General features: G+C 32.4%; 1 protein-coding gene across 2 annotated transcripts; it reads left to right on the forward strand.

Moving 5' to 3' along the window:
* Positions 1 to 10,193: 10,193 nt before the first annotated feature.
* Positions 10,194 to 12,230, forward strand: LOC131056208 (short-chain dehydrogenase reductase 2a-like). Of its 2 annotated transcripts, none has more exons than XM_057990556.1 (2): positions 10,194 to 10,532; positions 11,266 to 12,230. In XM_057990556.1, exons 1-2 carry the CDS (start codon positions 10,507 to 10,509, stop codon positions 12,044 to 12,046), a joined length of 807 nt encoding a protein of 268 aa, XP_057846539.1. In that variant the 5' UTR covers positions 10,194 to 10,506; the 3' UTR covers positions 12,047 to 12,230. The 2 variants fall into 2 exon arrangements, with proteins under 2 accessions (XP_057846539.1, XP_057846540.1); XM_057990557.1 differs by lacking the exon at positions 10,194 to 10,532 and adding an exon at positions 10,782 to 11,095.
* Positions 12,231 to 13,232: the final 1,002 nt, after the last annotated feature.

Consider the following 13,232-nt stretch of genomic DNA (forward strand, 5'->3'; position numbering starts at 1 on the left):
CTTTTCATTAATCTTCAATATGCAATAGTCAGAAGTTAAGACTTAAGCTTTAGCTTTGACCACACAGCTAATATTTTAAACAATATTATGTACTATACGCCACATAGTTTACAATGTTCTTTAGATATGTAAGGCTTAGATTGTGATAAAATGTTCTGCTTATACAATTTTGGTGCAGGATAATAAGGAATTAGTTGTTTCAAACTCTAAGATCAACAAATAATAAGGAATTAGTACATGTCAAACTATTCTCTGTTGAAACTATATTTTGCTTCCACGTTTCAATGCAGTTTCCACCACGTGTGCAGTCGAACTTTCTTCATTCATATTCCAGATCTATCTTCCCTTGGCAGGAGGAATTATAGTCAAAAACAGGTTTTAAAGTTGAACGCAAAGGCAAAAATTGGGTCTGCAACATTTATCAAGATGTTGCTCTAAATATATATGCCTCTGCTTGGAGTTTTTCAAAGATATAGCTGCGGGGTATGTGTTTACCTTCCCTTGTATTTTGCCTTTTTTTTTTCTCATATAATCACAATCTTTGTATACTAATTTATGTTGGTGATGGTGATGGATTTACAGGTGGAGTTTTAGATAGATTTGTTGCTCACATTTTTTGGTTTCATTCTGGAATTATATATGCTCTGTATGTTCTTGTTGAATAAAAAATTGTGCAGATATAGTTTATTTATAATTTAATATAAGAAGATTCAACATGATCATGAATATTAAATGTATTGGATTTTTCTGATCATGTTGGTCTATATCATTTATATGATAGGAGTATATTAGTGAAGACCCAGTAAATTTTTTTGCTTGCGTCCAACCTGCATGTGCCAAAAGTGGGAGTTTCGAAGTAGGGTATGGACATCGATGTTTAATGGTATGAAACATAAATATGCCTGGAGATACAAAATGCCCATAAGGATGATTGTATGCGATTGAGTTTTAATTTTACTGCCAAATTGTTGTCTTGTTATATACTGATTAATATAGTGATATTGGTGGTTGTAAAACTTGTTCCCTTTTTTACAAAGTTGTATTTATGTTCTTGTAAAAGTCCTTTTTATTTTTTAAATCTTGTGTGTGGTAGGGCATAATAGTACTTCTGCACAGAAGAAAAACTTCAACATCTCACAATCTGGGCAAGAACACAAATAATTTTTTTGTAAACAATAATTCCTTTTTTTACACAGTTTAGATTTATCACAAATTTTGCAGATTATGAACATAATTTTAATACACTGATTGGTTAAAAACGAGATTAAAGGTGACCATCTATCAGCTTGAGGTTCCTACCATCCATAACTCTTGTTTATGAAAGTACGCATAGTGAAAAACCCATGTAGAGATGAACCAAAAAACAGGCAACAAACACACAGTTGTTGTGTGGGCATTTAGAATTACCTTCAAGAAAGCTTAGAAAGCTTCTGTAAACTACAAATTAATTGTATGAAATGGTCGAATGCCACAGATAAGTAGGCTATGAAGGAGATGGGTTAGCAAGAAAAATATCATGAAAACATACAAAAGCATAATTTTCTTTTTTTTCAGACTAAATAAAACCGAACTCTCTACATCTGTGGCCTTTTCAACTTGCACAACCATCCATAAATTGAGAAAATAGTATACCAAAGGAGGACTACTATCCAAATGTTGGAGGTAAATCAAATGCTATTTTGCTTTCTTTACCTCCAGTCTACTTTCTGTTTGAAATCCAAAGGCATATAACGAGACAATTCCTGACCTACAAAAGCTACACATGAACTCCCAAATTGAAAAAAACCTAAGCACATTAAGAGAACCACGAATTGAATCAGGAAGCTTGACAACATTAATCAAAAAAATATTATGGAATTATAGTACTGCATATGACACACTGTATTCAGATTCTTCATAGATTAAAGAAGTGACACAAATAGTCTCCAGTACGGGGAAAATGGAAAACAAGAATTTTTGCCCACCAGAAATCGGCATGAGATATGATGTTTCCAGTGGGTTTCCAACCTAGAATATCCTTATCAACTAATAACAGTTCCCTGCAAAGAATTAATGAGGTGTCAGAGAGCAGAGACGAATTGGTACCAGGAGCCAGTCCCGTGGAGACTATAGCAGCAGTGACACCTTTAATTATCTCTTTCTAGATTTTTTTGTACCATCGTAGCGTGTTCAAGTCTCATTGCAAAGGGTCCCATCCATCAACCTCGGCAAATGAAAAACAATGAAGATGCAATGGTTGCGATGCTTTTGATCGTCTTGCATCCCATTTCCAACTATTTCCACCGCCGATGCCTAAAATGAGCTCGTCCATTTAATAGTAGGAGCTCGTCCATTTAATAGTAGGAGACGCCTTCGGCGTAACAACAACAATTACATGAAGATTATAATTATTTCTCTGAGTAATAAGAACGCCAGTATTATGTCTATAGATGTTTCCAAATGACGTATTTTCATAATATTAACATATAAAGATATATCTTGTCTATTATTCAATTTTATTTTTTCCATTATTTTTTCCAATTAATTAGTTTTATAATCTTATTAGTTTTACAAGTTTATTTTGTTTGCTTCCACAACACTGTTTTGATCTGATCTGATCTTGAGACATTAATTTGGGTGTGACAAGTGCACGCGGTACACTTGAAGGTCAAATCTTGGAGAGAACATCAACACGAATAAATGGCCTGAAAAAATTAAAGAGATGGGGAAGATTCAGAAAGGTTATTTTCTGAAAAGTTATTGATTATGGTGGTGGCGTTGTGATTTCCACTTTTAATTCCAATTTAATTCGTTATGATCCTTTCCAACCAGAATAGTTCGGCTTACCCTGATTATGGTGTTGGCGTTCTTGCTTGTGTGATACTCAAAATTCATTCTCGACATAACTTGTACTTATTCAACAAGTATCTCTATGGGTCATCTTTATACCATCTCCAGCTACAAATGATCTCATATTATCTTCATCAAACTTGGAGCGAATGTCATAATTGGAGACATTGGAGACAATGGACGCATCTATTTTGGTTCCAAAAAGTGTTACGGTTCGACTAACATGAGATGTTAGCTGTAAATGTCAATCGTAGATTTTTTATCCAACGACGGAGAATGCATAACACGTCTTGTTAGTCTGACAGATTCATCTTTTTTGGAGCCAAAATAGACACAGCCATTTAAGCCAACCCGCCCGTCTATTCTGACTTCAAAAAAGTGGTACGACGAGACTAACATGTGATGTTGATGTTAGTCGTAAATGTCAACCATAGATTTTTTATCCGACGGCAGAGAATGCATAACATGTTTTGTTAGTTTGACAGATTCATCTTTTTTGGAGCTAGAATAGACACAGCCCAGTACATATAGGGTCGCGGCTATTCTGGCTCCAAAACGGACCTTTCGTACAGCGTGATAGTGACATGTTAGTCAATCACAGTTGTTTATTGTAAAATCAATGGTGTAAAATGCGTGACTAGCATGCGTGTTAGTCAATCCGTACTATCATTTTAGAGCCGGAATAGACACATCTATGTGAGAGATTCTACAAGATTGTGACTGAATTGTCTGCGGACGCGTCTATTCTAGCTCCAAAATGACAGTACGGATTGACTAACACGCGTGTTAGTCGCGCTTTGCAATAAACGGCTAAGCTGGACGCGTCTATTCTTCCTCCAAAAAGTGGTACGGTGCGACTAACACGCGATGTTAGTCGTAAATGTCAACCATAGATTTTTTATCTGACGACAGAGAATGCATAACACATCTTGTTAGTTTGATAGATTCATCTTTTTTGGAGCTAGAATAGACACAACCCTTTCCCATGGCCAAATCTACTGCTGTTCTAAGATCTTCCTTTTTTCTCACATCACAGTACATATGGACACATCTATTCTGGCTCCAAAAAATGGTACGACGCAACCTGACAGTACTTAGGTGGTCGGGCCCATTGTGCTGGTACTTTTTTTTGGTCTTGTTTGTCATTTCCGTATAATGGTTGCCTTCACCGTTTCTGTTAAGCCTTTTTCGTTTTCTATAGAATGATTTTCTTCACCGTTTTTGTTAAGCCTTTGCCGTCTAAAGCTGATTTGTTGCACAAGAGCAACTAGATAGTTTGGGTCGTGGCTATTCTGGCTCCAAAATGGACCTTTTGTACAGCGTGATAGCGATGTGTTAGTCAATCGTAGCTATTTATTGCAAAATTGACGGTATAAAACGTGCGACTAACACATGTGTTAGTCAATCCGTACTATCATTTTGGAGCCAGAATAGACGCGTCCAATAGTTTGTCCCACATTTGTAACGGAGAAAAAGCAAGGAGGAAGGACACCATAAATACATGCTTAATACATGAGAAGACTCAATAAGATATCCACGATAAAATTGATATCATTTTAAAACTAAATTTGAAACTATCCATTTATTGCAATGTATAACTTGGTATAATTTTTCTATAAGGATGAAAATAAAAATTATTTATAACAAATAAAAGTTAATTTATTTATTTAAGAAATAGATTTTTTTATTTTAAAAATGTTTTGTTTTATTTATAATATTTATGTATATTATATTTACTTTATCTGTATATTATTAATTTTGAATTGTAAAATGCATATAAATAGATATAAAATATTTGTTAGAAACTTTATAATTTTAGTAAATATAAAGTATCTTAGTGTAAATTTGATAATTTTATGACTAACAATTATAAAATATATTTGTTTCATTTGTAGTCAAATTTATAATTTTAATAAATATAACATATTTCAGCATTAACATCATAAATTTGACAAAATATAAAAAATATTTGAAAATAAATATATTATTTGTAAAATATAAATTTGAATTGTCTAAATATTTGTAAAATATAAATTCAAATTATAAGAAAAATATAAAATCCCTCTTTATGATGTTTTAATGATTTAAAAAGAAAAAAACTATATTTCATTTAAGAAGTAATTTAAATAAAAAAAAATTATACTATATTTTTTACATAAAATTAATTTTTATTTAAAAGTATATATTTATTTTTGTAATTATTTTTTATTTTATTTAAATTGTTTAGTGCATTCTTTTTATTTTATACTAGGTATTAATTTTACAAGTTTATTTTGTTTGCTTCCACAACACTGTCTCGATATGATCTGATCATGACACATTAATTTGGGTGTGACAGGTGCACGCTGTACACTTGAAGGTCAAATCGTGGAGAGAACATCAACACGAGAAATTTGCCTGAAAAAATTAAAGAGATGGGGAAGATGCAGAAAGGTTATTTTCTGAAAGTAAAAAAGTCTTTTATTATGGTGTTGGCGTTGTGATTTTCCTTTATAGCCAGCGTCAAACTTTAACTCCAATCTAATTCGGTATGCTCCTTTCCAACTAGAATTATAGGCTCCCTCATAAATAGTTCGATGTACGCTAATTATGGCGTTGCCTTTCTTACTTGTGTGGTCCTCAAATTCATTTTGCACATGACTTCTAATTCATAGTACTTATGGACATAGTATAGTGTTGTCAGGGTTTTGCATTGAAGGAGAGGAAATATTAGTTATTTTCAAATACATATTAAAGATATTTTGTAGATCTTTGTTTCAATAAATAATGAAAATTTATTGTTTCTTACAAGGCTATTAAATTGAAAATTTACATATGGAAATTGCAGATCTTTTTAAAAAGTTTCAAATCCTTGATTGAAAAATCTATTTGAATATAATACAAGGATTAGTCCATAGGTTGGCATGTTTTCAGGAAGATTGTGAGATTTGCTTGATGGATAGAGATATAAAACCCAAATACTAGGGGAAAGGGTCCAGTGGTTGAGCGCATTCTTATTCTTGTGATAAAGATTATTGATTTAATACCCCAATACTTGTTGATTTAATGTCCAACCTTTGTATAACATTGCACCAATAGCTGTATGAAATATACCATTTGTTGTGAAAAGTAACCAATCATGTGATGCCACGTCAGCTGCATAAATATTGGGGCCCTTTTGCACATCTATTGGTCTCACTTTTTTGGGGGGCTGTTTTGGACACCTTGGCAAAAAGCATGCTAATGTGGCATCATATTTGATGATGTGCCCTGAAACCTTGGTTATAAGCAGGGGACTTGCCAAGTAAGCTGTTGTAAAAAAAATCGGAGTGATTTGAAATTTCCACGTAAGATTTTGAGAAGTGCGAATTTAAGGTGCACAACTATGAGGTCCTTTCCCCTATATTGCTCGATAAAAATAGAATGCCAAAATTGCAAATTTTGTATTGGGAGTAGTCTTAGATTAAAAAAGACATCATCAAAATAGAGTAGGAAACATGTCATGGAATTTCAAATAGATAATATGTAATTATACTTTTTCTACTTAGAAAAAATGTTCTATTTTTGGTTTGTGCACAGTTGTTTAGCTCTAGAATGTAAGTATGATGTTTAAGTAACAAAGAAAGCGGATGTTTTTAGCATTGTTGTGGTCAACTTAAAAATAGTGCTTGGCATACCTTGGGAAGTGAGTCAATATATAATCTCAGAGTAATCTTTTATCTTTTTAATGTGAAGTTTATTTTATTCAAAAGGCATGAATCTTTATGAGGAGACTGACTATATGATTTGGTTGATGGTAGATTAATTTGTACAAATAGCATTCAATACTTTTAAAGCCTTTAAAAATTAACTACGCCGAAGGCGTCGAAATGGACAACCTGCATCTTCAAAAAGTTTTGAAGTAGACAATTACAGTAATATTGGCCTTTGATTTTTTCATTTATTAGATGCACCACTTTCGCCTGTCATCTCCACGCAACTGGCACCGGCTCCTCCAGACCTTTTTCATCTATTCTTTCTGACATCTTCTGCAATTTATGAAAAATTGTCAGACACCTCCATTCGTTCTGGACCGTTTTAAATTAGCCGATATAGATTGAATACATATTCAGTAGGATATTTTTGTCATTGCCAACGATCAAACATATAGGGTAAATGACATGGTAAATGATGATGAGCTTCATCGTCTGTTGCATTAATGAAAATCCCGTAGTATTGTTTGCAACAAAAAGACATGGCGGCCACTGTTTGTAGCGTACAAAGCACTGCATGAAAATGTCCAAATTGTACATACGTAGTCTCATACGTACCACCATCTTTGAAGTGCTGCAATCATGGCGGCCACTGTTTGTAGCGTACAAAGCACTGCATGAAAATGTCCAATTTGTACATACGTACCACCATCTTTGAAGTGCTGCAATCGGAGCAGTATTCTTCTTCCCCATTACGTTCTCTTGCACAATACCCACCGTTACTTCGCTTCGATCACAGAACGGCATTTTTTCATTTATAAGAAAAAAACCCAACGTTATTACCACATGCCCAATGAGAGAGCGACAGGAAAGACAAATTAAATGAAATGCAGCTTAAATTGTGTACACATGGCAATACAATTGAAATGAAAAAATCAAAATGATGACTTCTAGATTAGCAAAGTCACAAAGCGTAAAAGTCGTCATCATTTACCATGTCATTTATCTTGTTTGTTTGATCGCTGGCAATTAAAAAATATCCTACTGAATATGTATTCAATCTCTCTGGGCTAATTTAAATACAATTTGTCATGCACAAGTTATAGTTATACTCACTTCTAACCTCGTATTTGTAAAATCACAACTCCCCTCCTACATTAGCATAATTAGAAAGCTTTCGAATTTTACTTTAGTTTACTAGGTATCATGGCTTAACATGAGTTTCTCGGCTAATTTAAATACAATTTGTCATGCACAAGTTATAGTTATACTCACTTCTAACTTCGTATTTGTAAAATCACAATTCCCCTCCTACATTGACATAATTAGAAAGCTTTCGAATTTTACTTTAGTTTACTAGGTATCATGGCTTTAACATGAGTTTGAAATTTTAAAACAATATTTTTAATTTTGTATAATATAATTATTAAATTTATTATTTATTGAAATTTATATTTTTTAATGATAGATATATTATGTGTTTAGTATTTAATTATATAAAATTTATATTAAAATATATTTATTGTTATTATAAATTAGGTTTTATATAATATATATTTTTTAAATAAATATATATATTATAATATATAATTAATATATAATACTCATTAAAATATTTAATATATTATATGTTAAGCATTTATTTATATTTATTATTTAATATGGTTAGAAGTGAGTCACTTAATGAAATGATGGGTTTTTGTCACTTTATGGCTTGTTGTTCATTATTTTGGTTGTTTGTTTCCCATTTTTTAACGCTTGTCATTTAGTTTTTCATTTTATCAATTATTTGTTTATAAGAGATTATATTATTATGCTTTAGTAGGGTTCCATAATATCTTTCCACCAAACTCTATTCGTCGACCATTGATTACATGACACGATATGTGTGGTCTAGCATGCAAATTTTTAAGAATGTGCAACACAAACCAATGAGTAGCCATCATCGTAGAGGCTCTCTCTCTCTCTCTCTCTCTCTCTCTCTCTCTCTCTCTCTCTCTCTCTCTCTCTCTCTCTCTCTCTCTCTCTCTCTCTCTCTCTCTCTCTCTCTCTCCATTTATATATATCTTCCTCTTTATTTTTATCTCCTTACCTCTCTCTCAATCTTCCCCCCTCTCCCCCTCTTTCTTTTCCTATCTCCCCCCTTGGCTATTGTAATCATAACATTACCATGTTGGTAATATAGTCTTATTGTCTTCTTGATTTGGAGGTTTTATTCCAATCATGTTTGTATCCTTCTAGATAGATGCAAAAATTATTTAAAGCTATCACTTCTCCATTGAGACCTTTGTAGCACAAAAAACATCATTTTCTATATAGTCTACCAATTCACCTCATGTAATTTTTTATATTAAATTAAGAAATCCACTTCATATATTGCACAAATGTATAAAAAAAATAGACCAAAAAATTCCTAATTACTTTTTTGGTGTATCCATTGCACACCAAGGTGCAATTGCTAATAATATTGTAATAGCAAGGAATTTACCACATTGACGTTAATACTAGAGGTAGTAGGTATATTAAGTATCTAATTTATTAATTTATTCGGAACATTAAATGTTGAAGAAGGATAGTAAATAGGAAAGATAAGATACTTTCCTCGAGGTGTGAAGATGACACCTATAGCTATTCGGGATAAACTAGACAACAAAAAGACATTGGAATCAAGTTGTGATGGGTACAATATTTATTGATTCAAATTGTTCCATAATATGCAATTGGCTCTACTAAGCTGTTGAGATGTATTTAGATTGAATATCTAGTTAGATGTGCTATTTTAAATTTTGATGGTAGAGGTATAATAACTTATATTTATTCCCAAGAAATTGTTGGATACTGATATATAGTTGTGAGGTAGTATAATTTTTACTTTCCTATTCAAATGTACATAGAATTCAATTTGTAGAGAGTAGTTAGATAAAAAATTATATTTGTGAACTGCTTTATCATGTTTAATGTCTCTCACTAATACAACTATAGATTGCCTTGTCTATTTTCAAATAATATAGTGTTACAAGTATTTGATTATAGATGAATGTTATGTACATGAAGGTTATGTCAACAAGATAGGAGATCAATTAAAACATAATAAAAGGATACTTTTTGTCACATGTTATACTTGCGAGTATCTTTTGTTAGAAATGCATTTAAAATATAAACCCTTAATCAATCACAATAAGAATACAATTCTTTCGCACACTCATAAACCTCTTTTGAACAATACCTAAATTTCATGATTGAAAATACCTATCAAATAATTTTTTATTTTAATGATTATTCATTCAAAATTAACTTCCAAATATTAAAAAATTCGAAAACCTCATACATACATACATACATATATACATACTCAAAATCCTCATGTTTAGATGATAATATTGTATTTATATACATATTTTACCATGAAAATGTTTAAATATAACTATAACATAAACATAAAATTTGGGTTGTGCTTTATTCAAGTATGGTCAAGTAAGACGTGACAATTAGTTACTTGACAACCGTCCAAGTGTATGGCAGACAAATGTCCCTGGGACAGGTTCGGATCAAGCATGAGAGATCACGGTTGAGGAGCTTTCCTTTACTTTTAGGTGCGTTTTATGTCTCACCTACCATTTGACTGCCTGCTTTATGTCTCACCAAACATTCATGAAATGAATAAAGAGATGGGGGGATTGTAGAAAGGTGATTTTTGGAAAAGCCTGTCGAAGCTTTGAGATTTCCCTTTAGAGCCACCGACAAACTTCAACTCCAATTCTAATCGGTATGCTCCTTTCCAAGTAGCATCGTAGGCTTCCTCGCAAATAGTTCGACCTACTCAGATCGCCATTTCAAAAATTTATAACAAGTGTCCTCCTAGCGATCCCGTTTGTGTGAACCCAAATTCACAAGTGAATGACTTCTAGTTCATAACAGTCATTGGAAAATTATCTCTCCGGTTCAGCGTTATACCATCTCCAGCTTCTAAAGCTTATTCTCATCTAATCTTATCAGACGAAGAACAATGCCTTTAACAGGAGTAGAGGGAAGGTTATCTGCTAATTTTCTTCTTTGTTTCGATTCTTTTTATTTGTATTAAAGTATTCTCAGTGTTAGTTATTTTGATAATTTTTTGTGATCGAAAGATTTTATATCATTTTCATGTTAGTTTTGTTGTCTGATATGAGAGCACAAGTTTATATTGATATTTCATTGGATGGAAATCAAAGACTGAAGGGTATCCATCTTGTCAAAGTCATTGGGACATGATCTCACAGAGCATCACCATCAGTGGTAGTAATTTTGATATTCTTTTTGTTATAGATGATTTTATATCATGTTCAACTTAGTTTTGTCATCTGGTATGGGAGCAAGAGTCTATACTGGTAGCTTACATACCATCAGTCTCAGTGGTAGTTATTTTGATATTCTTTTTGTGATAGATGATTCTTTATCATGTTTAACTTAGTTTTGTCATCTGGTACGGGAGCAAGAGCAAGAGTCTATACTGATATCTCACATACCATCAGCTTCATGTTCAACATAGTTTTGTTATCTGATATGAAAGCAAAAATAAAATTAAAGATTGAGAGGATTGAATCTTAATGAATGGTGTAAGCAAATAACATACCACTATTGTAAGGGTTATTACCACCCAATTCAACATTTAGTTTTAAATATAAAAGTATATGGACAAGTACAGTTAATGAACTTATTTCTTAAAGTTGAAGATCTTTTTGATTCACTTTTGCAGATAATAATTGGGTCTGGTTTTAAAATGCAGATTGGAAGGGAAGGTTGCAATAGTTACAGGCGGGGCACATGGCATTGGAGAAGCCACGGTTCGCCTCTTCACTACACATGGAGCAAAAGTCATAATTGCAGACATTCGAGACGCTGCTGGTCAGAAGCTTGCAGAATCTCTGCCACAGTGGGCAATCTATATTCACTGTGATGTGAGCAAAGAGGAAGACGTTAAGGCAGCAGTAGATTTCGCCATGAAAAAGCACGGGCGCCTTGACATTATGTTCAACAATGCGGGAAGGGCAGATAGCAACAAAAATGGCGTTGCAGAGTATGAGATGGACCAATTTGAAATCACCATGAATGTTAACGCAAAAGGTGTAATGCACGGCATTAAGCACGCAGCCCGTGTTATGATACCCACCAAGAAGGGCTGTATTATTTCTACAGCCAGTGTTTCAGGGATTATGGGAGGCGTTACTCCTTATGCTTACACGGCCTCAAAACATGCAGTTATAGGGCTGACTAAAAATGGTGCAGCCGAGCTTGGGAAATATGGTATTAGAGTCAATTGTGTTTCTCCTTCTCTTGTTGCAACAGAAATTTTAATGGACTATTTGGGAAGCAAAGACAAGGGCGTAGTAGAGGCGTGGGGTAGCAGCGTAGGCAACTTGAGTGGAGTGATGCTTAAGCCAGAGGATATTGCAGAGGCTGTTCTATATTTGGCTGGTGATGAATCTAGATATGTGAGCGGCCATAATCTTGTGGTGGATGGAGGCTCCACGGTTGTAAATCACGGCTGGGGACTGTACAAGAAATAAATATTGGTATGTTCAGTTCCTATATATAGCATGCCATATCAGCACCCTAATATGATAAATAGTTCTATCTGTTTATAAATAGAGGTGTTTTATTTTTAATTTCTTTACTATGTAAGTACTTTTTAAATAAATCTATTAATAAGTAGTAGTTTTAAAGGAGAATCCAATGGTTGAATGCGTCATTTGTTGAATTTCACAGAGAAGGGCCTGCTCATGATATGGATTCTTCTAGTTATGAGAATTGATAATGTGGGTCTTTTTAAGTTGTCACAGTTGTGTAATAGAATTTATTTGTTTCAGTTTATAAATTTTTCATCGAAGTTATGTATTTTTCTTTTAGTTGATTCATTGATAATCATATTTATCAACAATTACATATTCTAATATTTCATTTAATGATATTTAAAAATATAATTTTTTATTGGTTCATTTTGAAAATAGTCAAGGTAAAAATTAAATTAAATTGAGAAGACATTAAAATGATGTAGTGTTTTATCTATTAATGTATTGTAATGACATTAAAGTGAATTAAGATTAGTTTTTGGGGACGGTAAAATTATTTATGCATTCATTAGATATATGAGAGTACAATAAATTTTCAACAAATCTTTGAATGCATCTTCAACACATTGCGGCCAATAAATATATGAGTTTTACTCTTTAATGTATTAAAATGGAATTAAAGTGAGCTAACAAAAAAACTATATGACAATTAATTTAGCATTTAATGAAATACAATATAAGAGAGTGCAATGAAATACTTATTGTTGATGAGAGAGTGCAATGAATTTTTTTGTTGACTTTCTTAGCTCTCATTAAATGTATCTTTTATAAAATTTATTAAATAAAATTGACATAGAAATACAAAATGTATACCAATCTACCAATTCTAAATATTGAAGGATTGGTATTCAACATTCATTATTTCATTATAATATCTTTCATAAAATACCTAAAAGAAATCCTTGAAAAATGTTCTCAATACTATTTGGCAAGAATGCCTTTGATAAAGATGAACATGAGTTGCTCAATATCATTTGAGCAACTCATGACTTTTTTGTCTTATTTTATTCTATGGGGTTTTGTCTTGTTTTCTTTTAATTCTTTAGTGCATTTTTATCTTTTATTAATTGTTTTACTTTTATTCCTCTTGTGATTTTGGTTCTTCTTTTAGCTTGTTTTTATT

This window comes from Cryptomeria japonica, chromosome 7 (assembly GCF_030272615.1).
Source record: "Cryptomeria japonica chromosome 7, Sugi_1.0, whole genome shotgun sequence".
Taxonomy (NCBI): domain Eukaryota; kingdom Viridiplantae; phylum Streptophyta; class Pinopsida; order Cupressales; family Cupressaceae; genus Cryptomeria; species Cryptomeria japonica.